The sequence below is a fragment of the Monodelphis domestica genome, chromosome 1 (assembly GCF_027887165.1).
Source record: "Monodelphis domestica isolate mMonDom1 chromosome 1, mMonDom1.pri, whole genome shotgun sequence".
Lineage (NCBI taxonomy): Eukaryota > Metazoa > Chordata > Mammalia > Didelphimorphia > Didelphidae > Monodelphis > Monodelphis domestica.
Window position 1 is genome coordinate 376,325,099 of NC_077227.1, and position 27,096 is coordinate 376,352,194.

The 27,096-nt window shown below is 37.4% G+C and overlaps 2 protein-coding genes across 2 annotated transcripts in view; one reads left to right on the forward strand and one right to left on the reverse strand.

The window, feature by feature from the left end:
* KCNIP1 (potassium voltage-gated channel interacting protein 1) overlaps nt 1-27,096 on the forward strand; it is a 598,407-nt gene that overhangs the window by 35,526 nt on the left and 535,785 nt on the right. The window lies entirely within an intron of this gene.
* KCNMB1 (potassium calcium-activated channel subfamily M regulatory beta subunit 1) overlaps nt 26,328-27,096 on the reverse strand; it is an 11,828-nt gene continuing 11,059 nt past the window's right edge. The window contains exon 4 of the mRNA XM_001380315.4: nt 26,328-27,096. This exon is cut by the window's right edge and continues 225 nt beyond it. Within this exon, the coding sequence (XP_001380352.1) occupies nt 27,016-27,096 (81 nt within the window). The 3' untranslated portion in view covers nt 26,328-27,015.

Genomic DNA, 27,096 nt, shown 5'->3' on the forward strand with positions numbered 1-27,096 from the left:
AATCCTGGTTTTTCTACTTACAATCAGCATGACCTTGTTATAATCTACGTGATCATTTAACCTCTCTGAGTTTAATTTTCCTTATCTTTAAAATGAGAGACTTGAAATACATGATCTATAAGATCCCTTTCAACTCTAAACAAACAGTCCCTATAATCTTATGTCCCAGGACCTTTTCTACCTTATCTTACAAAAGCAATGATTAGTGTTTGGGAATGGCTAAGCAAATTGTGGCATGTGAATGTGATGTATCTTATTTGTCTATGTGAAACAAAGTTCATCATGAAATCAGATATGACTCCTTCTGGGAATAGCCCCTCTCCCTCCCAACTTGGCACTTACAGGATGCAGGTTGGGTACATGGGGGAGGTGAGGATGCTGCCATGTCCAGGTTGTGGGGTTTTCCTTAATGGACTTCCCTGACCAGCAGGGTCCCACAAGGGAAGGGGCTCACCTTTGTGATGGGACCCGAGGAGAGGTAGGAACCGAGAACCAGGGTGGAAATGAAAGACACCGACAAATCAGTGGTTGGATAGGGCAGGCAACCCCTATGATTTTCCTTAAGGCGGAAAATGGGGATAATGGAATACAAGGTGGTTGAGGAGATTAAGATAGAGAATGCAGGCCGAGATGGTCACAGCCTCGGGGAAGGAAAGGACTTGGAGGAGAAAGAGAGAGAGAGAAACGGTAATCCTATCTAGGTAAAGAACCTTCCTAAAGAGAGAGAATTCCAGGGGTTGCCTTGCTTTTATTGATGAGGAGGCAGAGAGATGCCTCTAATCACGTAACAATTACATCACATATCTTAGACAATCATGATTGGGTGGTACAATGGAGGGAACACCTTTTGGGCGTGTAGGACATAACCGTGCTTTCCCGGGCAAGTCTCCGAACATGTTAATGGACTTGTGTTGGGCAATAGGTCGAGTGATCAGGTCAAGGTTACCTTCACAAACCTTATCGGTAAAGCCTCATGCTTGGAGACACAGTAGTAATACAGTCATCTATATTTCATAGATGTGAATATGCTTGAGATGCTACACAGGTTAAAAGGTTCTCTGTAAACCTGGAAACTAGAGCACATAAGCCCCCAACAGTGCACTTGCTATTAATAATTTTGACACAATTAAATCAAGAGAAAGTCATGAACTAAGATGACAAAGATCAGCTGCTATAAAAGCTTCTCCTTATAAACTTGGAATGCACTTTATCACAAATACCCACAGAGTCAATGGGGAAGAATAGGTGTAAACTTAGAATACACTAGTAGTAAGATTCAGATGTAGGGAATATCTTTGGCTAAACAACTCATATCTGATCTCGTATTGCAGGACTTGTGGTGGTCTTCTTCACATGGCATCCTTTTGCTACTTCCTATTAAGCACAGAGTTCCTGCAGGGTAGATTGCTAATCTGAACTCCATGGGCCTTCTAATTCTTTAGTTCAAATGAACAACTCTAAAGTAATAAGATTGTGTGGGGTTGGGAGGACAGATAGATGAGTGGTTGGTATGGATGCTGATCCAGAGACAGTTCCACAAAGAAAGGGTTCCTTCCTTCCCTTCTTCCTTCCTTCCTTCCTTCCTTCCTTCCTTCCTTCCTTCCTTCCTTCCTTCCTTCCTTCCTTCCTTCCTTCCTTCCTTCCTTCCTTCCTTCCTTCCTTCCTTCCTTCCTTCCTTCCTCATTTTCTCATTCCTTCCTTCTTTCCTTCCTTCCTTCCTTCCCTTCCTCCTTTCTTCCTTCCTTCCTATATCATAGATTTTGAGGCAAATGGAATCTTAGAAGTCATATAGTCCAAATTCCTCGTTTTATAGATTATACACTGAGACGCAGAGAGGCTAAGTGATTTGACCCTTTATAAATCACATAAATAGTTTCACAGGAATTTAGATAGAGAGTTGAAGTCTCCTTAGAGATCACTGAGTGATGACCTTCATTTTTACAGATGGGAAATGAGCTTAGGGAAGGTTGTGAGTGGCAAAAATAAGATTTTAACCCAAGTCCTCTGACTCCAGATTCTATAGAACAATGCAGTAAGCATCCATTGCGTTTGTACATGCTATATATAAAGCACTGTGCTAGGCCCTGGGAAGGCAAAACAAATGCAGTAATTATCTTTACTTTGCATTGGAGCTTCCACCTAGAAGGCTTACTTTCAGTGGAAGGCCTTTGACAAACAACAAGGTCTATTGGAAATCATTACCAACTCTTTCACAGAAGGAAAATTCCCCAGCCTTTTTATTGTTCAAATTAATCAGGCATTAACCAAATTACACACAAGCTGTATCAAACCAAGAGCCAGCTGAATCCTCGGGCTGGGAAGAGGGTAATAGGGCCTATAGACCTAAGATCCAGGCTATGAATACCATGAGTGATGGGGCTACTACCACAGGTCAAGTGAGAGGAGTGGAGGCTAGTCCCAAAGTTAGGACCAGTCAAAGGTGTATGTAGGCTTATTGTCAAATGTTGGTTCCTCAATCAGACAAATTTTTGATAAGCTCACTGTTTTAGAGCAGTTATCTAGATAAATATTTCAGCTGAGATGGAGGTTGTGAAGAGATTTGCCCAAATTCTCAGAGACAATACACACAGAGTTGCAATTAAAACCTGAGTCCACTGACTCTATATCTATTGGTTTTCCCATCATCCTTTGTTGCGTTTTACTGGGAAAGAGGGGGAGGCTAAACACCAGTAGCAAAGATCCTGGCCAAGTCTCCTTTAGTGAGCATGCAGCATCTGTTCATTCTCAAGGTGACTCAGGGGCCCCCTGCCTGGGTATGACTATTGCTAGCAGGATAGTCAGGCTCAAGAAGAGTTCAGGGACAACCTCCTAGCACTTTCATCAGAAACCCTGAGGGCATGGCTAAAATAGATTGACTTTTCTTGAGGAAGTAGACACATCTCCCTGGATTCTGGGCCACTGTCCAGGAAAGGCAGTGTCCAAAGACTGAAGCCTTTGTTTATACTCTCCCCCAACCAAAAAAAAAGTAAACAGTTTAGAATCTCCTTATTGATAAATCAATAAGCATATATTAATTAATTAATAATTAATCAATCAATGAGCATAAGGTCTACTACATATAAAAATGCTCCTTGGAAGTCAAAAGTCATTAATTTAGAGTCAGAAGGAATATGAGAAGTCAGCTGGTCCAATCCCTTCATTTTACACATGTGAATCTAAGACTCAAAGAAGTTGTAGCTGCCCAAATTCACATGAAATATTAAGTGGCAGGACCCGAATTCAAACCCAGGATCTCTGAATAGAAAGCCAACCTTCTTTCACTGTCCCACCCTAGAGGAGCAGAGTTCCTAATTTTTTTTTTATTCTATCCTCTAACTCCACCTCCAGAATTAGCCTACATCTCTACCATATTCACTTCTGAGGGAACCCTTCTCAGGCCAAGTGCCAAGGCAGGAAGTCTGGTACTTTGCAGGCTATATATATCATTTAGTAAGAGATAGCCATGAGCTCAATGGCTCCTTTGCTAAAACTGGAGCATGTGTCTTCTTTAGGTTAGATGAATGAGTCTTTGATGTTTGGCTGGGAAATGCATTCTAGAAACTACTATAATGAAGACATTCTCCTAAATGTCCACTTCATAGAATAAATGCTGTCATAGAATTTAATCACTGCTCTTAATTTGTATTGTCATTATTTTAAAATAATTCATATATGAATATATCCTTCCTCCTTCCTGATATTCTTAGAATCTTCCCTTCTAATAAGGAATTTATTTTTAGGAGAGAAAAATATATGCTCAGTAAAACTGGCCACCAACTCAACCAATTCTGACAGTACATTTGATATTCCATATCTCAATCCCCTAGCTCTATGCAAAATGAAAGGAAGGTACATTTTCTAATCTCTTCTTCAGGGCCAAGTTTGGTCATTATAATGATGTTTTTGTTATTGTTGTACTTTTTTAAATACTGTTGCAGCCATTACAGTACTGTATTAGTTCATATAAGTCTTCTCTTTTTTTCTGTGCATAAAAGGGGGTTGTTGATTCCTTGAACTTTAGAACCATTGAAATAATCAGAAAAGGAAGGAGTGGACAACTAGATTTTGAAATGTTGATTATATATATGTATACATATATATATATATATATATATATACATACATACACACATATAAGTACAAAGACATTTCTATCCCTTTAAAATGCAATAGAATTTCCCAGATTGAATTAGAAAAAAAAATACTTTACCACAAGCCAGGAAAAGAGTGATCATTCCTTTGATGACCTTTACAAAAACAAACCTGTTAAAGAGATAATAGAGGCAACTTTGTGAGCAGAAGGAGATAGTTCTCAAATATAGCTTGGACCTAGATGTCCCTACATTGATGAACTAGATATTGGTTCTCCTCTTTGTCTCTCCATGTCTCCAATGGCTTTGGTTCATGGTTTGTAGTTGTTTGTTTGTTTTTCTAGTGGAGTTACTTATCCAAAAGGAGATATAGAATCCAGGGAAGAAAGAAAAAGACCCAGAGATAGAAACATATAGAGATGTGACAGAGACAGAAAGACAGAGTGAGACTTAGGTCAGAAAGCAGTTTCTTAACATCAGGATCCCTCACAACAAAGAGAACCAATATCTAGTTCATCAATGTAGGGACATCTAGGTCCAAGCTATATTTGAAAAACTATTTCTACTACAACATTTTACACTACATGACAAGTAATTGCCTAACCTATGGAAAAAGGCTTGCAGAAAAAAACCTCCTACTTCTAAAGTTGACTTATTCCACTTTTTAAAAAACTCTTCTCTTCCATCTTAGAATCAATACTAAGTATTGGTTCCAAGGCAGAAGAATGTTGAGACATAGAAAATGGAGATTGCAGCTTGCCTAGGGTCACACAACTAGAGAATGATGGAGACTAGATTTGAACCCAGGGTTTCCTATCTCCAAGCCTGGCTCTCTATCCACTGAGTCACCTAGCTGACCCCACATACATATTTTTTTTTTTTTGGAATGTTAAATTCTTTTTTTTTTTTTAAATATTATTTTATTTGGTCGTTTTCATACATTATTCACTGGAAACAAAGATCGTTTTCTTTTCCTCCCCTCCCCTTCCCCCCCCCCCCCCCCCCCCGCCTTTCCCTCTCCCATAGCCGACGCATGATTCCACTGGTTATCACATGTGTTCTTGACTCGAACCCATTTCCCTGTTGTTGGAGTTTGCATTATAGTGTTCATTTAGAGTCTCTCCTCAGTCTTATCTCCTCCAACCCTGTAGTCAAGCAGTTGCTTTTCAGCGGTGTTTTTACTCCCACAGTTTATCCTCTGCTTGTGGGTAGTATTTTTTTTTAGATCCCTGCAGATTGTTCAGGGAAATTGCATTGATACTAATGGAGAAGTCCATCACCTTCGATTGTACCACAATGTATCAGTCTCTGTGTATAATGTTTTCCTGGTTCTGCTCCTTTCGCTCTGCATCACTTCCTGGAGGTTGTTCCAGTCTCCATGGAATTCCTCTACTTTATTATTCCTTTTAGCACAATAGTATTCCATCACCAACATATACCACAATTTGTTCAGCCATTCCCCAATTGAAGGGCATCCCCTCATTTTCCAATTTTTGGCCACCACAAAGAGCGCAGCTATGAATATTTTTGTACAAGTCTTTTTGTCCATTATCTCTTTGGGGTACAAGCCCAGCAGTGCTATGGCTGGATCAAAGGGCAGACAGTCTTTTAGCACCCTTTGGACATAGTTCCAAATTGCCCTCCAGAATGGCTGGATCAATTCACAACTCCACCAGCAATGAATTAATGTCCCCACTTTGCCACATCCCCTCCAGCATTCATTACTTTGCATAGCTGTCATGTTAGCCAATCTGCTAGGTGTGAGATTATACCTCAGAGTTGTTTTGATTTGCATCTCTCTGATTATAAGAGATGTAGAGCACTTTTTCATGTGCTTATTAATAGTTTTGATTTCTTTGGCTGAGAATTGCCTGTTCATGTCCCTTGCCCATTTGTCAATTGGAGAATGGCTTGATTTTTTGTACAATTGATTTAGTTCTTTATAAATTTTAGTAATTAAACCTTTGTCAGAGGTTTTTATGAAGATTGTTTCCCAATTTGTTGCTACCCTTCTGATTTTGGTTACATTGGTTTTGTTTGTACAAAAACTTTTTAATTTGATGTAATCCAGATTATTTATTTTGCATTTTGTAACTTTCTAATTCTTGCTTGGTTTTGAAGTATTTCCCTTCCCAAAGGTCTGACATGTATACTATTCTGTGTTCGCCTAATTTTCTTATAGTTTCCTTCTTTATGTTCAAGTCATTCATCCATTTTGAATTTATCTTGGTGTAGGGTGTGAGGTGTTGATCTAAGCCTAATCTTTCCCATACTGTCCTCCAATTTTCCCAACAGTTTTTATGAAATAGTGGATTTTTGTCCCAAAAGCCCCAGCTTTGGGTTTGTCATATACTGTCTTGCTGAGGTTGCTTGCCCCCAGTCTATTCCACTGATCCTCCTTTCTGTCTCTTAGCCAGTACCAAATTGTTTTGATGACCGCTGCTTTGTAATATAGTCTGAGATCTGGGACTGCAAGACCCCCTTCCTTTGTATTTTTTTTCATTAATTCCCTGGATATCCTTGATCTTTTCTTCTTCCAAATGAACTTTGTTATGTTTTTTTCTAAATCAGTAAAAAAAATTTTTGGAAGTTCCATGGGTATGGCACTAAATAGATAGATGAGTTTGGGTAGGATGGTCATTTTTATTATATTGGCTCGTCCTACCCATGAGCAGTTAATGTTCTTCCAATTGTTCAAGTCTAGTTTTAGTTGTGTGGAAAGTGTTTTGTAGTTGTGTTCATATAGATCCTGTGTTTGTCTCGGGAGATAGATTCTAAGTATTTTATTTTGTCTTGGGTAATTTTGAATGGGATTTCTCTTTCTAGTTCTTGCTGCTGAGCTGTGTTGGAATTATATAGAAATGCTGATGACTTATGTGGGTTTATTTTGTATCCTGCAACTTTGCTAAAGTTGTTGATTATTTCAATTAGCTTTTTGGTTGAGTCTCTAGGATTCTTTAAGTAGACCATCATGTCATCTGCAAAGAGTGATAATTTGGTCTCCTCCTTGCCTATTTTGATGCCTTCAATTTCTTTTTCTTCTCTAATTGCTACTGCTAGTGTTTCTAATACAATGTCAAATAATAGAGGTGATAATGGGCATCCTTTTTCACTCCTGATCTTAATGGGAATGGATTTAGTTTATCCCCATTGCAGATGATATTAGCTGATGGTTTTAGATATATACTGTTTATTATTTTTAGGAATGACCCTTCTATTCCTATGCTTTCTAGTGTTTTTAGTAAGAATGGGTGTTGTATTTTATCAAAGGCTTTTTCTGCATCTATTGAGATAATCATGTGGTTCTTGTTGGTTTGCTTGTTGATGTGGTCAATTATGTGGATAGTTTTCCTAATGTTGAACCAGCCCTGCATCCCTGGTATAAATCCTACTTGATCATGGTGCATGACCCTTCTGATCACTTGCTGGAGTCTTTTTGCTAGTATCCTATTTAAGATTTTTGCATCTATATTCATTAGGGAGATTGGTCTATAATTTTCTTTCTGTTTTTGGCCTGCCTGGTTTTGGAATCAGTACCATGCTTGTGTCGTAAAAGGAATTTGGTAGGACTCCCTCTTTGCTTATTATGTCAAATAGTTTGTATAGTATTGGGATTAACTGTTCTCTGAATGTTTGATAGAATTCGCTGGTGAATCCATCAGGCCCTGGGGATTTTTTCTTAGGAAGTTCTGTGATGGCCTGTTGGATTTCTTTTTCTGATATGGGATTATTTAAGAAAACTATTTCTTCTTCTGTTAGTCTAGGCAATTTATATTTTTGTAAATATTCATCCATATCACCTAGGTTGGTATATTTATTGCCATATAGTTGGGCAAAGTAGTTTTTAATGATTGCCTTAATTTCCTCTTCATTGGAGGTGAGATCCCCCTTTTCATCCTTGATGCTATTAATTTGCCTTTCTTCTTTCCTTTTTTTAATTAAATTAACCAGTACTTTGTCTATTTTGTCTGTTTTTTCAAAGTACCAGCTTCTAGTCTTGTTTATTAGCTCAATAGTTCTGTCACTTTCTATTTTATTAATTTCTCCCTTAATTTTTAGGATCTCTAGTATGGTTTTCTTCTGGGAGTTTTTAATTTGTTCATTCTCAAGTTTTTTGATTTGCATTTCCAATTCCTTGATCTCTGTCCTCCCTAATTTGTTAATATATGCACTCAGGGATATGAATTTTCCTCTAAGTACTGCCTTGGCTGCATCCCATAAGGTTTGAAAGGATGTTTCGCCATTGTCATTTTCTTCAACGAAATTGTTAATTGTTTCTATGATTTCTTCTCTAACTATCCAATTTTGGAGTATCATGTTATTTAATTTCCAATTAATTTTTGATTTGGGTCTCCATGTACCCTTGCCGATCAATATTTTAATTGCCTTGTGATCTGAAAAGGCTGCAGTTAATATTTCTGCTTTTCTGCATTTGAGTGCCATGTTTCTATGAACTAGTGTATGATCTATTTTTGTGAATGTGCCATGTGGTGCTGAAAAGAAGGTGTATTCTTTTTTGTCCCTATTTATTTTTCTCCATATGTCTATTAATTCTAATTTTTCTAAGATTTCATTCACCTCTTTTACCTCTTTCTTATTTATTTTTTGATTTGATTTATCTAAATTTGATAGTGGTTGGTTCAAGTCTCCCACTAATATGGTTTTACTGTCTATTTCCTCCTTCAATTCTCCTAGTTTCTCTATTAAAAATTTGGATGCTATAGCATTTGGTGCCTACATGTTGATTAGTGATATTTCCTCATTGTCTATACTTCCTTTTAGCAGAATATATTTACCTTCCCTATCCCTTTTGATCAGGTCTATTTGTACTTTGGCTTTGTCAGATATCATGATTGCAACTCCTGCCTTCTTTCTATTGGTTGAGGCCCAAAAGGTCTTACTCCAACCTTTAATTCTAACCTTGTGAGTGTCAACCCGTCTCATATGTGTTTCTTGAAGACAACATATGGTAGGGTTTTGGGTTCTAATCCAATCTGCTATTTGTCTGCGTTTTATGGGTGAGTTCATCCCATTCACATTCAAAGTTATGATTGTTATTTGTGGATTCACTGGCATTTTGATATCTTCCCCTAGTTCTGACCTTTCTTCTTTAGCTTTCTTCTTTTGAACCAGTGAGAAAGTGTCAGTCCCCCTAGTCCCCTCCCTTGAGATGCTTCCCTTTCTATCCCCTCCCTTTTTATGCTCCCTTCCCCTCCCCCCTCTCCTTCCCTCCCTTTTTGTACTCCCTCCCCCCTCCCCCTCCTTGATTTTCCTTTCTTTCTTGCCCTAATGGATAAGATAGAATTCAGGATCCCACTGGATCTAGATGTTCTTCCCTCTCAGATTTGATTTCACTGAGAGTAAGGTTTAAGTAATTCCACTTCAAGCTCTCTTCCTCTCCTTCTCATATGAGAGTTCTTCCCCTCCCCTTCCCATGTGTATCTTTATATGGGAAAGATTATTCTATTAATTCCCCTCCTATTTCTTGAAGTTAATCTTAGTATTATCGCGGTTCCCCCCTCCCTTTTCCTTTCTTTGCCCCAACTTTCCCCAAATCTTCTTAATGCCCCAATCTTTCCCTATGCATGTTTCTTCTAACTACTCTTATGATGATACAATTTATGAGAGTTACACAAAACATTTTCCCCACATATTAATATATATAATTTGATGTAAATGTAGTCCTTATAGAAGAGAGTTTGACTTAAAGAAAAAGATAAGATTTATCTCCTTTTTCCTTTCTTTCATATTTACCTTTTCATGTTTCTCTTGCTTTCTGTGCTTGGATATCAAACTTTCCACAGAGCTCTGGTCTTTTCTTAGCAAATGCTTGGAAATCTTCTATTTTGTTGAATGCCCATACTTTCCCCTGGAAGTATATAGTCAGTTTTGCTGGGTAGTTGATTCTTGGTTGGAGACCCAGCTCTCTTGCCTTTCTAAATATCGTGTTCCATGCTTTGTGGTCTCTTAGTGTATTAGCCGCTAAGTCGTGTGTGATCCTTATGGGAGCCCCCTTATATCTGAAGCTCTTCTTCTTGGCTTCTTGTAGGATTTTCTCCTTTACTTGGAAGCTCTTGAATTTGGCAATTACATTCCTAGGCGTTGTCTTTTGGGGATTTAGTATAGAAGGTGTTCTATGAATCCTTTCTATTTCTATTTTGCCCCCTTGCTCCAGAACGTGGGGGCAATTTTCTTTTATAATCTCCTGTAGAATAATATCCAATTTGTTGTTTACCTCTGGTTTTTCTGGGAGACCGATAATACGGAGATTTTCTCGTCTTCCTCTGTTCTCCAGGTCTGTGACCTTCTCAGTGAGATATTTTATGTTTTCTTCCAATTCATTAATTATTTGGGTTTGCTTTATTGATTCTTGCTGTTTTATCATCTCACTTTCTTCGAGGTGCTTAATTCTGGTCATTAGGGACTGGTTTTGCTTTTCAGCCTTGTCTGCCCTTCTATTGGATGCTTCGAGTTCTTTTTCCAATTGAGCATTCTTAACTGTCAGACAGCTGATCTCTTTCTCCCATTTTTCTTTCCAGGTTTCCATCTTTTGGATAAGTTCCAGTTTGAGATCTTCCAGAGCTTGTTGATAGTTTCCATTTTGGGAGGCGTGTTCTGAATTTTTTTGGATTTCCTCCTCATTCTCCTCTTTTCCTTGGGTACTTCCACCATAAAAGTTTTCAATAGTCACTTTTTTCCCTTTCTTCCTGGAGGCTTGATTTTGGGCCATGTGAGCCATCCCTTTGGTGGTTTTATTCCCCTTTCCTTTTTGGTCTGGGTTCTGGGTTATATGAGTGGTTTTTCTGTGAATTTAGGTTGCTTCAGACTAGTTCTTCCCAGCCTCCGAGCCCAGGTATTCAGCTCCGCCCAGATAATCAGCGCGTGGTCCGCGTTGTTCAGCGCAGCCCGCCCCAAGTACAGTTCCGCTGGATTCTCCAGTGAAAGCACCCTGAGACGTTTTTTCCTGGCAGTCCCCAGATCCCAAGGACCCTGGAGTGCCCCCCCAGACAGAGACGCTCCCCACTCACTCGCTGTCCCGGTGAGTGCTCAGGTAGCTCACTCTGGTTTAGTGGGGGAGGTGGGGTGGGGGAAGGGCGGCTCAGTTCACTTTTCTGTGCAAGCTTTTCCTTCTTATTTTAGTGTGGAAATGTTCAAGCCCCACGTACCTTTGCCTCTGTGGGGTACTGGGGAGTCCTTCTGTTCCTCCAAAGGTGATTTTATGCTCCTTTGATGTAGTCTATTTCGTTCGGTGCCGGGGAGAGGAAGCGTGCGGCGTCTAGATTGCAGCCATGATTACCCGGAAGTCCCACATACATATTTTTAATATCTAATTTTATTGATGAGTTCCCTATATATCCACATTGCTTTCTTCAGAAAATTTCTATTTTTCTTCATCAGAATTCTTTCACCTCATGCCTTCATATTTAATCCTCCAGAATTTTACACCTCTACTGGGCTAATTTTCCGTTTGGATTTTTAGACTGTTAGATCCTACTTCTATATTCTATGAATCCTTTGAACTTTACTCTTCCATAATCTAAGGTGCAGCTAAGAGCCTTTTATCTTTTTCTCCAACACAAACTTCAGGAGGCAATATAGTCCAGTCCAGCCTAACATTCCTGCCATTTCCAAGCAGGATGACTTCAGAAAAACCAGCAAAGACTTATCTGAATTGATGCAAAGTGAAGTGAGCATTACCAGAAGAACACAGTACACAGTAACATTGTACAAAGTAACTAATTCTTTTTTTATGAAAATTTTTGTATGGTCTAGTTATTCTCAGCAATATAGTGATTTAAGACAATCCCAGAGTCTCAGAAAGAAAAATACCATCTGCTTTCAGAGAAAGAACTTATAGAAGCTGAATGCAGATCAAAACGTACTATGTTTCATTTTCTTTCTTTTTCTTTTATTAAGGTATCTTCCCCAAAATGATCAATATGGAAAAATGTTTTTATAGGATTGCCCGTGTAAAATCCCAATCAGATAGGGAGGCGAGAGGGTGGGAAGAAGGAAGAGAAAATAGGACTCAAAAATAATTTAAATGAATTTTTAAAAAATCTTTACATGAGCTGGGAAAATTGAAAGACAGTGTGAGAGAGATTAGGTTTGTATCAACATCTCACACCCTACACCAAGATAAAGTCAGAATGGGTGAATGGCTTGAATATAAAGAAGGGAACTGTAAGCAAATTAGGTGAACACAGAATAGTATACATGTCAGATCTTTGGGTAAGGAAAAACTTTAAAACCAAGCAAGAGCTAGAAAAAAATTGTGATTACATCAATTTAAAAAGGTTTTGTACAACAAAACCAATCCAACCAAAATTAGAAGGGAAGCAACAAATTGGGAAACAATCTTCATAACAAAAACCTCTGACAAAGGTCTAATTACTCAAATTTACAAAGAGCTAAATCAATTGTACAAAAAAATCAAGCCATTCTCCAATTGATAAAATGGGCAAGGGACATGGGCAATTTTCAGTTAAAGAAATCAAAACTGTTAATAAGCACATGAAAAAGTGTTCTAAATCTCTGATAATCAGAGAGATGCAAATCCAAACAACTCTGAGGTATCACCTCACACATAGCAGATTGGCTAACATGACAGCAAAGGAAAGTAATGAATGCTGGAGGGGATGTGGCAAAGTTGGGACATTAATGCATTGCTGGTGGAGTTGTGAACTGATCCAACCATTCTGGAGGCAATTTGGAACTATGCCCAAAGGGCACTAAAAGACTGTCTGCCCTTTGATCCATCCATAGCACTGCTGGGTTTGTACCCCAAAGAAATAATAAGGAAAAAGACTTGTACAAGAATATTCATAGCTGTGCTCTTTGTGGTACACTGTGGTACAATCGAACATAATGGACTTCTCCATTAGTATCAATGCAATGTCGCTGAACAATCTGCAGGGATCATGGAGAAAAAACACTATCCATAAGCAGAGAACAAACTGTGGGAGTAAAAACACAGAGGAAAAGCAACTGCTTGACTACAGGTGTTGAGGGGATATGATTGAGGAGAGACTCTAAATGAATACCCTAATGCAAATACCAACACATGGAAATGGGTTTGATTCAAGGACACACAAGGACACCAGTGGAATCTCATTGGCTATGGGAGGGGTGGGGGAAGGGGTGAGGAAAAGAAAATTATCTTTGTTTCCAATGAATAATGTTTGAAAATGACCAAATAAAATAATGTTTAAAAGGAAAATAATAAATAAATAAAAAGTAACTTTTGGGGAAAAAAAAAGAATATTCATAGGTGTGTTCTTTGTGGTGGCAAAAAATTGGAAAATGAGGGAATGCCCTTTGATTGGAGAATGGCTGAACAAATTGTGGTATATGTTGGTGATGAAATACTATTGTGCTCAAAGAAATAAGGAACTGGAAGAATTCCATGTGAACTGGAACAACCTCCAGGAAGTGATGCAGAGCAAAAGGAGCAGAACCAGGAGAACATTGTACACAGAGACTGATACACTGTGGTACAATCGAATGTAATGGATTTTTCCATTAGTGGCAATGCAATGACCCTGAACAACTTGGAGGAATCTACGAGAAAGAGCACTATCCACATTCAGAGGAAAGAAACACTGTGGGAGTAAAAACACCGAAGAAAAACAAGTGCTTGAATACATGGGTCTAAGGGATATGGTTGGGGATGTAAACTCTAAATGATCATCCTAGTGCAAACATCAACATGGAAATGGGTTCTGATCAAGGATACAAGTAATACCCAATGAAATTTCAAGTTGGCTGTGGAAAGGAGGAGGGGAGGGGAGGGAAGTAAATAATGTGATTCTTGTAACCAAGGAATAATGTTCTAAATTGACTAAATAAATTAATTTTTAAAAATCTTTACATGCAATTGAAGAAAATAAAACTATTTTAAAAAGATTTGTCATTTAAACCCTGCAATCAGATCTCCTTGTTAGGAATATTCTTATTCATAATAGAATTTCTCCCCCATTAATTCAGACATTTCATCCCCACTAGGTGGTTAATAGCTGAAACTAATTACCATTTTTTTCCTTCATATCCTCAATGCATAACCCCATGCTTGGTACGTAATAGGTGCTTAATAAATGCTCATTTTTTATTGATTTGGATAGCTATGTAGAGTTCATATATAGGATTTTAGACCTATATTTGACCTAAATTTTTTAAAATCTTAAAATCAGAGGGACTTATTGAGAGGGAAAAGCTAAACATATATGTGGAAAGAAGTCTTCCCCAAAGAAAAAGTCACCTCCCTTTGACCAAAAATTAATGGGATCGTAGTTTTATTATATCTAACCTCCTTTGCTTTACATAAAGAAACTGAGTTTCAGACAGAGATCATTTGAGTTACTCAAGCTCACAGAGGCAATAGGTAGTAGGGCTAGGATTTTAATTGAATTCCTTTCACTCTAAATCCTGTATTCTCTCTGCTATATATCAGGATTTCTCAAAAGAACAGATAGACTAACAGTGAGGTAAATAAACAAGTGAAATGAACTATTTATGGCTTGAATGTGCTTTCCTTTACATAAAAAGATGATCTTCTGACCTCCCATCAATAAAACATAAGCCTGAAGTTGGTATTCCAATAGGATACAGATGGCATATATTCAATCATCCACATTCTGTATCCTCATCCCACTAGTGAAAGAACATTGTGTATCTACAAGACAGTTGACTAGAGAAGGGTGTGTGCAATTCACAAAACACATCTAATCAGGAAATATGAGGGCAATATAATGAGCAAATTGTGGGCATATTAGCACAATTTTCTACATATCCTATATATATTTAAATATTTAAGGTTACTACCACAGACAAGATCCTCTGGATCTTGAAATTGGAGCAAAAGATTTGACATATTATATTAGATTATTCTCTTAGATATAAGCTTTTATCTGTGATGATTTAGTAGCTGCTTCTAGATAAGACATTTCCTTGATAAATTAGCCCAAGATACAGAAATACTGCAGTTGGTGTGGAGATGCAATTTAATTTCCAATTAAGCTTGATTTTGGGCTGGGATAGTTTACTTGCCCCACACTGTGATGATTACTCCCAATCAAACCCGTTATGTTTAGAGATTATTCTCCTATGGTGTGGACTCTCAAAAAATAATAACAACCAAACAAGTTGTTTTTTTTTACAGTTAGCAAGCTAGACACTTTGGTACATATATGCCATTTCTGGATACTTTTTTATAAAGATATAAATTGCAGTAATTTGGAAATGAGTCTAATCCTGAATAACCCATTATACAGTAAAAATTCCTAGGATCTCAGTAGCTTGTATTCTCCAGGATAATGCACTAGCAGACTTCTTTAGAAAATGAGACAGTGTACCTGGATCTTTCCCCTTATTCCTGTTTTATAAATAAGGAGCTAGAGATTTAGCAAAGTCTCCCGACTTCATTAAGGTCAATAGAAAAGGTAGAATTAAGATCTAGGGCTCTTTATTTGTGCTCATGGACCAATAAATTTCACTGCTCCTTCTTAGGTTCAGGTGGAAAATGCACTTGTGTATGTGTAGATGGATTTATGTATAGTTATCTATTTATGTATAGACATGAAAATTCCATCGATTTTGGTAAGGTAATATTCCATTGGTCCCAGATTGTCTCCAGTTTGGGGCATATACCTGGGTGCTCATGCATTGTTGATATTTAATGAGAAGGTAAGTAACCTGCTGGTGGGTCTGCCTGCCTTAAGTCTCTCCATTCCAATCCATCTTCCATTTAGCCATTAAAGTAATTTTTCTAAAGAGCAGGTCCCACCCTTCCCCTCACTCAACAAAGTGTGGTGGCTCCTAGTTGTCTCCAGGATCAAATATACCTTGTGATGTTTGGCATTCAAAGATCTTTATAACCCAGCATCCTCTTATCTTTCTAGTCTTCTTACATTCTATTCCCCAATGAATACTCTTAGATCCAGTGACACTGATCTCCTGCCTGTTCCACAAACCAGACAGTATTTCTTGACTCAAGGAATTTTCTCCGGCTGACCTCCATTTCCAGAAACATTCCTCTTCTCTGCTCCCCTACTGACTTTTATGATTCCCTTTAGGTCCCAACTAAAATTTTTTTTCTGGAAAAATTTTAAACTGGAAGCCTCCCCTGTCCCTCTAGAACCTCTCCTCTTTTGATTAGTCCCTCCAGAGCCTTATATAGCTAGCTTTGTTTCTATGTTATCTCTCCCATTAAATTGTAAGCTCCTTGTGGTCAGGGATAATCTTTTGCTTCTTTTTTGTGTCTTCAGCATTTAGCACAATGCCTGGCACATAGTAATCATTTAATCAATGTTTATTGATTGATTGACTGATAACTGTAGCAGATTCAGGATAATCCTGGGAAGAAAGCTTAAGTCCCCTGAATTTCAGAGGTGGATACTGAGATGCTGGTGAAACTCCTACCTCCTAGCCCCAAACATTCATCACCTTCACTCTGAGCCTCTAGATATGAGAAATGTTTCAGTGAAGATTAGGGCATCAGAATCATTTGTACTTAATTTAATTTACAGATTAATGCTATACCAATCAAACTCCCAAGAGAACCCTTTAAAAAGCTAGATAAAATAATAATTTTCAGGTGGAGGAACTAAAAGGTCTAGAATCTCAAAGGAAATAATGGGAGAAAAGTGGGAATAAAAGTATACTAGCACTTCCAGACATCAAATTATACTACAAAGCAATAATCACCAAAACTCTTTGGTACTAGTTGTTTTTTTTAAAGAAAATTGATCAATAGAACAAATTAGATGAGCAAGAATCTTAAACAAATGAAATTAATAACCCAGTGCTACATAAACCTAAGAACAAAAACAACTTTGGTAACTTCCTATTTTATAAGAACTAATAGAAAAATTATAAAATAGCATGGAAGGATTTAGATTTTAGACTAATTTCTTATAATATTCACTCCCAATAAAATTCATTAAAGGATCTATAATTTACAACAAGCAATCAATAGTCCTTTTAGAAATGGCTGTTATGTTCTGGGCATTGTGCTAATTGTTGATATACAGAAATGAAGCATTTAGTAGAATGAGTTGAAAGGACTTACCAGCAAGGAGCTTGTAGTCTATGTTAATCTGATTTGAATTGAATCATAAATTAAAAATAAAATTAGAAAAGTATAATATCAGATAACTTCCTTAACTATAGCTAGGGGGAGAATTTTTAACCAAACAAAGGTTATAAAATAACTAAACAAAATGAACTAAGTTTCATATAATTATAATGACAAGATTTAGCCCTGGAGAAGCCAGTAAACCAGCAATCAGTAAGCATTTACTGTGTGCCAGACATCATGATAAGTACTGAAGAGACAAAGAAGGAACATTCTAATGGAGAAACAATAACTAAGAATATACAAAATATACATGAGTGGCTGAAAAGTAATCTCAGAAGGAAAGGTATTTGGGAAGGGAAGGGAAATGTCTTGCAAAAGGTAGGATTTGACCTGAGTCTGAAAGGAATCTAGGGAAACCAAGAGGTAGATGTGAGGGGAAAGAGCATGGCAGACAAGGGGACATCCTGAGCAAGGCATGGAATCAAGAGTTGGAGGATCTTATTCAGTTATCTAATCCAGAGGCAGGAGACTATGGGTGTGGAATGTTGCATACACTATCACTGTCAACGTGGAGTCTAGAGGGATTGCAGCTTGGAGGGATTTGGTGATCACCCATTTATTTAGTTTGGAGGCAGAAACCCCAGGTTTTGACCTTGTCACAGAAGAGTTTTCTCCCTTAGGGAAGGTCCGACTTCACTGGTCTCAGGCTAACAAAAGAGAGAGAAAGAAAGAAAGAAAGAAAGAAAGAAAGAAAGAAAGAAAGAAAGAAAGAAAGAAAGAAAGAAAGAAAGAAAGAAAGAAAGAAAGAAAGAAAGAAAGAAAGAAAGAAAGAAAGAAAGAAAGAAAGAAAGAAAGAAAGAAAGAAAGAAAGAAAGAAAGAAAGAAAGAAAGAGAGAGAGAGAGAGAGAGAGAGAGAGAGAGAGAGAGAGAGAGAGAGAGAGAGAGAGAGAGGAGAAGGAAGGAAGGAAGAAAGAAAGAAAGAAAGAAAGAAAGAAAGAAAGAAAGAAAGAAAGAAAGAAAGAAAGAAAGAAAGAAAGAAAGAAAGAAAGAAAGAAAGAAAGAAAGAAAGAAAGAAAGAAAGAAAGAAAGAAAGAAAGAAAGAAAGAAAGAGAAAGAAAAGAGGAGGGAAGGGAAGAAGGAAGGAAGGGAGGGAGGGAGGAAGGAAGAAAGGAAGAAAGAAAGGAAATTACTTGTATCATTTGTCTTTGCCCTCCAAACTCTTCATACCAAGAAGCATGGAGTTGTCTATCTGGCATTCAGAATGAGCCCAGTAATATGAGGCTTCCTCTCCCTTGAGAAAAATTAAGCAGGGCGTGTAAAGGAGGAAGGGGGTCATGCCTTGGGTGAAGCCACTAGCTCAATATTGCAGTCATAGAAGAGCCTATTCTGCCCAGTATCTTTGTAAACATATTTGGGCCAGTGCTAATTTTCAGCAAGTTGTTTGCAAAATTCATTTCCCTCTACCTTTTCTTCTTCCTTCTCAGGATTCTCAGGTAGCCCCAGGCCCCAAATATTGTGACCATGCCTACTCTTTCTGATTCCTGTCAAATGTCCTTCTGGTTGGGTTTGTATTGTGAATCTAATCAATCTAACAAAAAGCTAGAGTGTATTAATAGTCCAGTTGTCTAAGTTGTTGCCTCTCACTGCATTTTTTAAAAAAGGGGATTTTTTGATGACAATACCATTAACCCAAAGGACTAAATAGTAAAGATGTCAGATGTCAGTGGCAGACTGTCATATTTATGTTGGAGTCAGTTAGACTGACTACAGACTGTTAATTTTTCAGTGTGATCATCTATATCTTGGAAATTGGCAAATGCTTTAAATCAGAGTTTGATTTATTATTTCATTTATTGTCTAGATTTAAGGAAGTAATGGAGCAAAAGATAAAAATGCAAATTAAACTTATAGGTGTCATGATTACCTTTTCCCCCTCAAAAACTGTTTGTTAGTTATTTATCAGCCCACTTGTATGTAGAGGAGCGATATTCACATTGGGGCTACCTCTCAGTGTCCCTAATATTTTAGTGAGAAGGTAACTGCTAACTGCTTACTCATAGAACTAGCCCTACTCACAGTGAGTGAGACATAGAAACCCAGAACCATAAGTAAAATTAGAGATCATTTAACAGGGTTCCTTCTTTTAAAAAGGAGGGAACACTACTAGATATGTATCCCAAAGAGATTTTAAAAAGAACCTGTTTGTACAAAAAAAAAAAATTCTAGTTGTTCTTTTTGTGTTGATGAAGAAATGGAAACTAAAGGGATGTTCCTTAATTGGGGAATGACTGAACAAAGTGTGATATATGGTGATGATGGAATACTATTGTGCTATAAGGAATAATGAATAGGATGATTTCAGAAAGAACTGAAAAAACCTACATGAACTGATGCAGAGTAAAATAAGCAGAACCAGGAGATCATTACACACAGTAATCATAAGATTGTGGAATGATCAAAAGTGAAAGACTGCTATTAATAGCAATACAATGAAACAGGACAATTCTGAAGGACTTATGAAAAAGAATGCTACCCAGCTTGGAGTCTATAGAAATGCAAATAAAAACATATGATTTATCACTTGCTTCTTTGAGTATACATCTTTGGGGTTTTGGTTCTATTAGATTATTTGCTTACAAAAATGAATAGTATGGAAATGTGTTTTGTGTAATAATACATGTATAACCTAGATTGAATTGCTTGTCAGCTCCTGGAGGAGGGAGGGAAGAAAGGAAGGAGACAATATGGACCATGTAACTTTGGGAAATTTATGTGGAAATTTGTTATTAAAATATTTTTTAAAAGGAGGGAAATGAGGTAAGGGATCAAGTCTGGGATTGTATATGGGTTTGAGAGCTAGTATGGAAGTCACCTCATAATTTTATAGAGCAGAGTCCTCTCATCACCTGAGAAACTAGCAGCTCTAGACAAAGCTGGCTGATTTGGCTTTGAGACAATTATCTCTTATTTGAAGATGGTTTTTAATTTTATTTTCCTATGGGGAGGGAAAGAATAAGGAGTTTTATTTGCCTCAGAGGGAAACCCAGGTGGAGATAAGGATAAGAAAACAGGAAAGTCTGAGTAAATTTAAAAGAAATAATCAGAAGACACATACAATCACTAGTATCTGTGGATTAGGGTACATTATGGAGTAGGGTCGCTATCATCCAGCCGGTTTCTGGGCATCCCAAAATGCCCCATTGAAGTTACAGGCCTGAATTTAATTATCTTAATATAGTTTCCTTTCCCCCCATATTTAGGAACCAGAATGAGATATGAGTGAATAGACACCAGATATACACAGAATAGGTTTGCCAGCTCTGACTGAAGACAAGGGAGTGTTTAACCTACAGCAAATGAAACACAGAACTGGAAACATCTGGAAAGACTCAAATATTATCATAATAGTGATGACACTAAATGTACATAGTATCTTTCTCAATAGGCCTCCTGCTTTGTTCTGACTGACTAAAGTGGAAATTCTTTCTTTCTGCTCCATCAGCAACCAGCTGACTTCTCTGAAAGATTTTGATCTTAGCTGGAAGTGTCCAGGTAAAACCAAGCCTGTTTTTCCATAATGGATCATCCCATCTTCACAGGATATTGTGCTGGGAGACACTGGGAAGTATTCTGCCTGACCTCATCTGTTAATTGTTAATTGGAACAAATTGATCCCTTAACTATTTCCTCAGCTCTCCTTTTTATTGAGTAATTATACTCTTTGTTTTTCTCTGTTTCTCTTAATTTTTATTATGAATTTAATAAATGCCAAAAAAAGAAAAGAACATTTTCATATTCCATTCCATATTAAAAGTAAAACAGAAAAAGATCATTGCATGTGAAATCACAATATCTTATATTACACAAAACTTTTTTTTTCATTTTTGTGACATCTTTTTAAAAATCTTGCTTTTTAGGGAAATTTTCTATAATTAATTTGCTGTGAAAATATTATTTTCAAAGCTCCTGTCTCTCTTTGTTTCCCTCAGCTTCCTTCTGTTCTCTACAATGTATTAAAAATAGTTTCAGTTTCTCTTTTCTTGTTACTCTTTGGGGGGACAACATTATATCTAGCTCTCCTTTCCACCCAGCCCAAAAGCAAAATGTAGTCTTTATGAAGAATAGTCATAGTCAGGAAAAACAAATCCTCATACTGACCATATCCAAAAAAATTTGTCTTGCCCTGTAGCATGAGTCCATCACTACTTTCCTGTTAGGAAGATAGGTTGCTTCATCAATTAATCCTCTGGAATCTTGGTTGGTCATTAAATTGATCATAATTCATAATCCTTTCAAAGTTGTTTGTCTTTACAATATTGTTTTTATTATATGAATTGTCTTCTTGGCTATGCTTATTTCAGTCTGCATCACTTCATATGTCTTTCCAGGTTTTTCTCTGCACATGCCATGCCCTATCATTTCTCATGTAATAATAGCATTCCATTACACTCATTTACCATAATTTGTTCAGTTGTTCTCTAAATGATGAGGACTCTTTGTTTCCAGTTCTTTTCTATACTGTAAAGAAAGCAACTATAGTTATTTTTGTACATATAGATCTTTTTTCTTCATTCTTTTATCTCTGGCTGATAGGACTAGTAGTAGTATCATTGGGTCAAAGGCTCCATAGTTTAGTGACATTTGGGGCATAATTCCAAATTATATTCCAGAATAGAGGAACCAATTCACAACACTATCAACTGTACCTTGTCTTTCTGCAACCCCTCCAACAATTGCCTTTTCCTTTTTTGTCACTTTTTTTTTTGCCAATCTGATAGGTGCAAGATAGGTTGATCTGTCTCTCATTGTCACTGCTTCTTTCTTTTAAAAATCTGTCTTGCTTCCCTCCAATGTTCTCCTCCCCTCCTCTTCTTCCCCCTTCACTTCCATCTCCTTATCTCTTTCATTGTCTTCCTTCCTTCAATAGCCATTTGTAAAATACCTGCTATGTCCCAGGCACTGCTAGGGACGAGGGATACAAAAAGCAGTCTCTGACTTCTAGGAATTCCTATACTACTGATGAGAATCAATATACACATAGGTCAACAAATACAAAGTATTTATTCTATCATTTTCAATAACTTTTACCCTTTTCCCCCATGACTCTTATCTTTAAGATTATGGATCTTGTGGGAATAGACAGTAGTTGCTGCCACTCTCAATAATTACCATTCCCCATTCCCATTTGTGAAGATATGGCATTTTTCCATGCCCTGTGGCTATCCATCACTGTCCAGTCTCTCAGGATCTCTCCCCCTGTTTCATTGAATTAAAAAATAAAATAACACTTGTTTCATGAAAATCTTTCTCCTCCCCATAAAACCCATGACCTTCTTGGTTCAGCTACATGTTCATGTTAAGGAGATAGAATCAGTCAATAAGTTTACTGTGTGCCAGACACTGTACTAAAGGCATATAAAGAAAGACAAAAACAGTTTTTGTCCTCAAGGAATTTACATTCTAATGAGTTTTTAAAACCCCAAAGTTCCATAGACTAAGAAGAGTTAGAAGACTTAACAATGTAGGGACTTCAAGTCAGAAGCCTGTTGTTGATATTCCATCACTAATGCTTCTCTCCTTTTTGCCTTCTACCATGGACTGAAAATTATGGAAGCCCTTCTCCACCACCTGAAATCATACATACACACACACACACACACTCATGCATGCATGCATGCACACAATATTTTTCATCAGGATCATGGAACCAGTGGTATACTTTGCCTTAAATCCCTTTTGGTTTTTCAATGTCTCTTTCCCAGGATGACTCATTTCAGTTCTTGGACCTTCCACTGAATGTGCCACAATAAAACCTTTTAGATTTCTACCATCTGATATTTGTGAAAACCTTCTTGATATCCCCAAATTGTTCAATTGAGTAAGATATATCCATTTATATTCTTTTGATTCTTTGTCTCCTCTCCTTCATTATTAAAATTCTCTGTCTGAGGCTGAGGGGCTGTTTCTGGTAGTGTAAACTCGAACACTCTTCTAAAAGTGGTCAGTCAGCATTTATTAAGGGTTTATTATATGCCAGACATTGTGCTACCCTGAATAATCCCTGAATATTTTTTATAGTGACCTCCCACCAAATCCATCCAGGTTTATTTGGTTGTAGCTCTGCCTGAAGCAAAGAGTTGGACAAGATAGACACAGGAGACTCATTTTGGCTTCAGAGATCTTGTGGCTCCTGGTGCTAGGTTTTTATCTGGATCCAGATGCTTTTTGGGAAGGCCTATGGACGAATAATCCCTTCTGATGAATCATAGGCCTGTGAGCACTTTATTTCACTACAAAAGATGGGTTGAAAATTAAGGGGGAGGCAGATGCTCATTAGCAGTATGATTTATTAAAAGCTAATGAATGCTTTCTGCTCCCAGCCAGCAATTATATCAAAATGCATTTTTCCTTGGTGTCTAACTTGATTATGCCTAAATGCCCATTATTTCATGTTCACCTTGGGATTTCCAGGAGAGATCAAGCAGGTATAAGATTTCCCAAAATATGACAGCAGGATCACACAAGACTTAGATTAAATGAAAAGAGACAAGCAAAATCCACAGCATATTTTGGACCAGTTGTAGTAAGAGAATCAATAGAAAATAGAGCTTTACACTTGTGATTAGGAAATTTTGATTTCATATCCTGCTCAAGTACTTACTAGTTGAGTACCCTTTGAGCTAGTTACTGAGTTAGACTCAGTTTTATCATCTATAAAGTGGAAATAATAGCACCTACCCCATACTGTAATGAAGTTCAAATGAGATAAAATATGCAAAGCACTTAGCAAACTCTAAAATGATATATGAATATTAGCTGTTATTATCATACTCATATGGTCATCTGGACTGAGTATTCTTAGAGAAGTACATTTTCTAAGCTGGCCTCACCAAATCTTATGCAGAAGAAATTGATGGTGACTGGGAACATTCCTGTGCACCATAGGCTTTTATGAATATTAAGCAAATATATGAAGAGTACATATAAATCAGTATTCATTATTTAGGTCACTAGGTTAAGTACTTATCAGAAAAGAATAATGGTGCTCATTAGATTTCTCTTGTTCCAGTGGAATGTAAGCTCCTAGAGATCAATAACTGTTTGATTTTTGTCTTTGTATCCCCAGCATAGAGCACGGTGCCTCATATGTACCAAGTGTTTAATAAATGTTTGTTGAATTGAATTTAGAAGCAAGGAACACTCATAGATTTGCCATTTACCTGGTGATGATTTATCAGCACCTTCGTATTTTTGCAAAGCAAGTTGCCTAACCTCAGAGTCCAGAAGGCTTAGATTCATGTACTTTCTCTGACACATTCTGGCTATTTGAACTTGGGTAGGTCACTTAATCTAAGTAACTAAGTGGTATAGTATTTGGAGTGCTGGACCTGGAGTTAGGCAGATGAGTTCAAATATGACTTCACATATTTACTTGCTAGTTATTGATCCTAGGTAAGTCACTTAATCACTCTCTGTCTCAGTTTCCTCACCTGTAAAATAGGGATAATAATAGTGTACCTACTTCCCAAAGTTGTTGTGAAGATAAAATGAGATAACATTTGTGAAAGTGCTTTGCAAACCTTAAAGCTCTATATAAATATTAGTTATTATTATTGTAATTATTATTATTTGTCTATTGGGGAAGTCATTTAAAATCTTAGTGCCTCAAGGAGCTCTTTAAAACTATAAGTTGCTGATGAAGTGCTGCTATGAATTACTTTTGAATATGAAATCAGAGGTCTGGAACAAAACAAAATCATATTACTTAACTAAGCCTGTGGATCTCAGAATGGAAATTTCCAAGGGAGAGGAGAATGTTAGAGAGAAATTCAGTCTGAATTGCTTTCAGAATAATTACTTAATAGACTGTGACAGCAAAGCTTTTGAAGAATTTCCCCTCCCCCTCAAATCAGTGATACCAGGAGGCAGAGTGAAAGCTTAGTGCAGATGTGTTAATAATTGAATGGAATTCAATCAGTTAATAATCATTTAGTTATTAAGCCCCTACTTAATAGACAGGACATGGGCTTGTCCTGGGAATAAAAAGACCAAAGTGATATAGACCTTTCCCTCAAGGATATATAACATTATATAAAAGAGCCTATATTTCCTAAGGTTCTATTGAACTGAGATAGGATCTAAAAATCTGATTTTCTAGGTTGACAGGAAGAGAGCTCAATGTCTCCTATTCCATGGAGATGCTTCATCACAATCAAAGAAAAGGGAGTCCTATGGTAATTCTTGGGATCTTACTTTCTTTATCTGCTTAATCTGAGAAAGCATAGAGATACCTGGACTCAACTACCTAATTACACTTTCTGGGTCTTCAAGGTCCTGAAAGGAGGATTACTGGGTAGAAGTTGTAAGGATGAATGAATGAAGTGAAAAATCATTTATTAATAATTAAATATGTCCTGAGCATTGTGATAATTGGGGGATCAACTGTTAATGCTTTCGAGGAGCTTATATTCTAACTAGAAGAGACAATCTAATACAGGAAGGTTCAGTGGAAGAGTGGATGACCTAAAGTTCTTAAGATGCATCAAGGTTACTACTGACCTACAGAATAAAAGAGCATGGATGAGAGTGACCCACCACCACTGAGAATAGGGGAATTTAGAAACCCCAAATCTCAGTTCCTCTCCTACCCTTCAGAATGGCACCAAGATCTGGTGATTACTTTAGCAGATGTGGAGATGGATAGATAACGCTTGGAAAAGAGAGGAAAAAGGGAAAGAAACCAGGGAGTTGGAAGGTGGAGGGTGGCCTTTCCTGAAATCAAATAAGACTCACCAGATACTTTCTATAGTAGCCTGGCAGGGGAGGGTCAAGGAGAAACCCACTTGGTAACAGCTCTAGCTGAAGATCTCCCAGTTCCCCCCTGAGTATGAGGGGAAGAAGAATTTTTTAGTAAATGCACATATATGTATAAACCTTGCTCTTGCCCCTCTGTGCTTTGGGGTCATGTGTGTGTAAAGGCATCATAGTAGAGGGAAGAGAGTATGTGACTTGGAAAAGGTCAGGTTTCAAGTGTTGGCCCCTATATCTACTAGCTGGCAAACCACTGAAAGTTTCTGAGCCTCAGTTTCCTCACCTGTAAAAATAAAGAGAATATTGAATTATTTGCCTCACAGGGTAGTAAATGAAGCCATTTCTAGACCTTTAAGGTGTGCATTAAATGTGAATTTATATTTGCTTAAGTCAACAACTATTTATGAAGTGCTAGATCTGTACTGAATGCTCTGACACATATAGGAGAAGGCAAGGTCCCCAGTGGAAAGTGAACCAACATCTCATTTTGGCTGGAAAGATGAGACTACCATCAAAGAGAGAGCAACGGAAGGAATCATACAATCAGTTGTTATATTGTGTGGTACACATTGCAAATACTTTAGGAATTCAGAGGACAGAGGAATTCCTGTGGCCTAAGGCTTATGTGTAGAGGCTTCATAAAGGAGTTGAGGCTTGGACTTTGAAGCATACGTAGAAAATTCATGGGCCAAGAAGAATGAAGAGGTTATATTCTATGGAGGGAAGGCAGCATGAGCAAAGTTGAAGGTGGAAATCAGTTTCATTTTAGGGGATATGAAATTCAGGGACAGACCTGGCTGGAGACAGTCACTTAAGGGTAAGTGTTAGGTAAAGAAAGTAGATAAGGTAAGAAATGGAGCATAGTGCAGAGTTTGGCCTTAATAGTAGGGAATCATGGTAGGCTTTTGAATAAGTACATAACATGACAAATATTAATGTCAATGATAATTAGGTTGGACTGTAAAAGAAGAAATTAAATATAAAGAGAGATAGTTGTGAATAGCTCTGAAAAATAATGATGGAATGGGGCCACAGATTTCAGTTGTGCCTGAACTGTGAAGTATTGATCGGGTTCTTTCTCTGTGTTGCAAGGATGGAGAGAGACTGGTTGATTTTCAC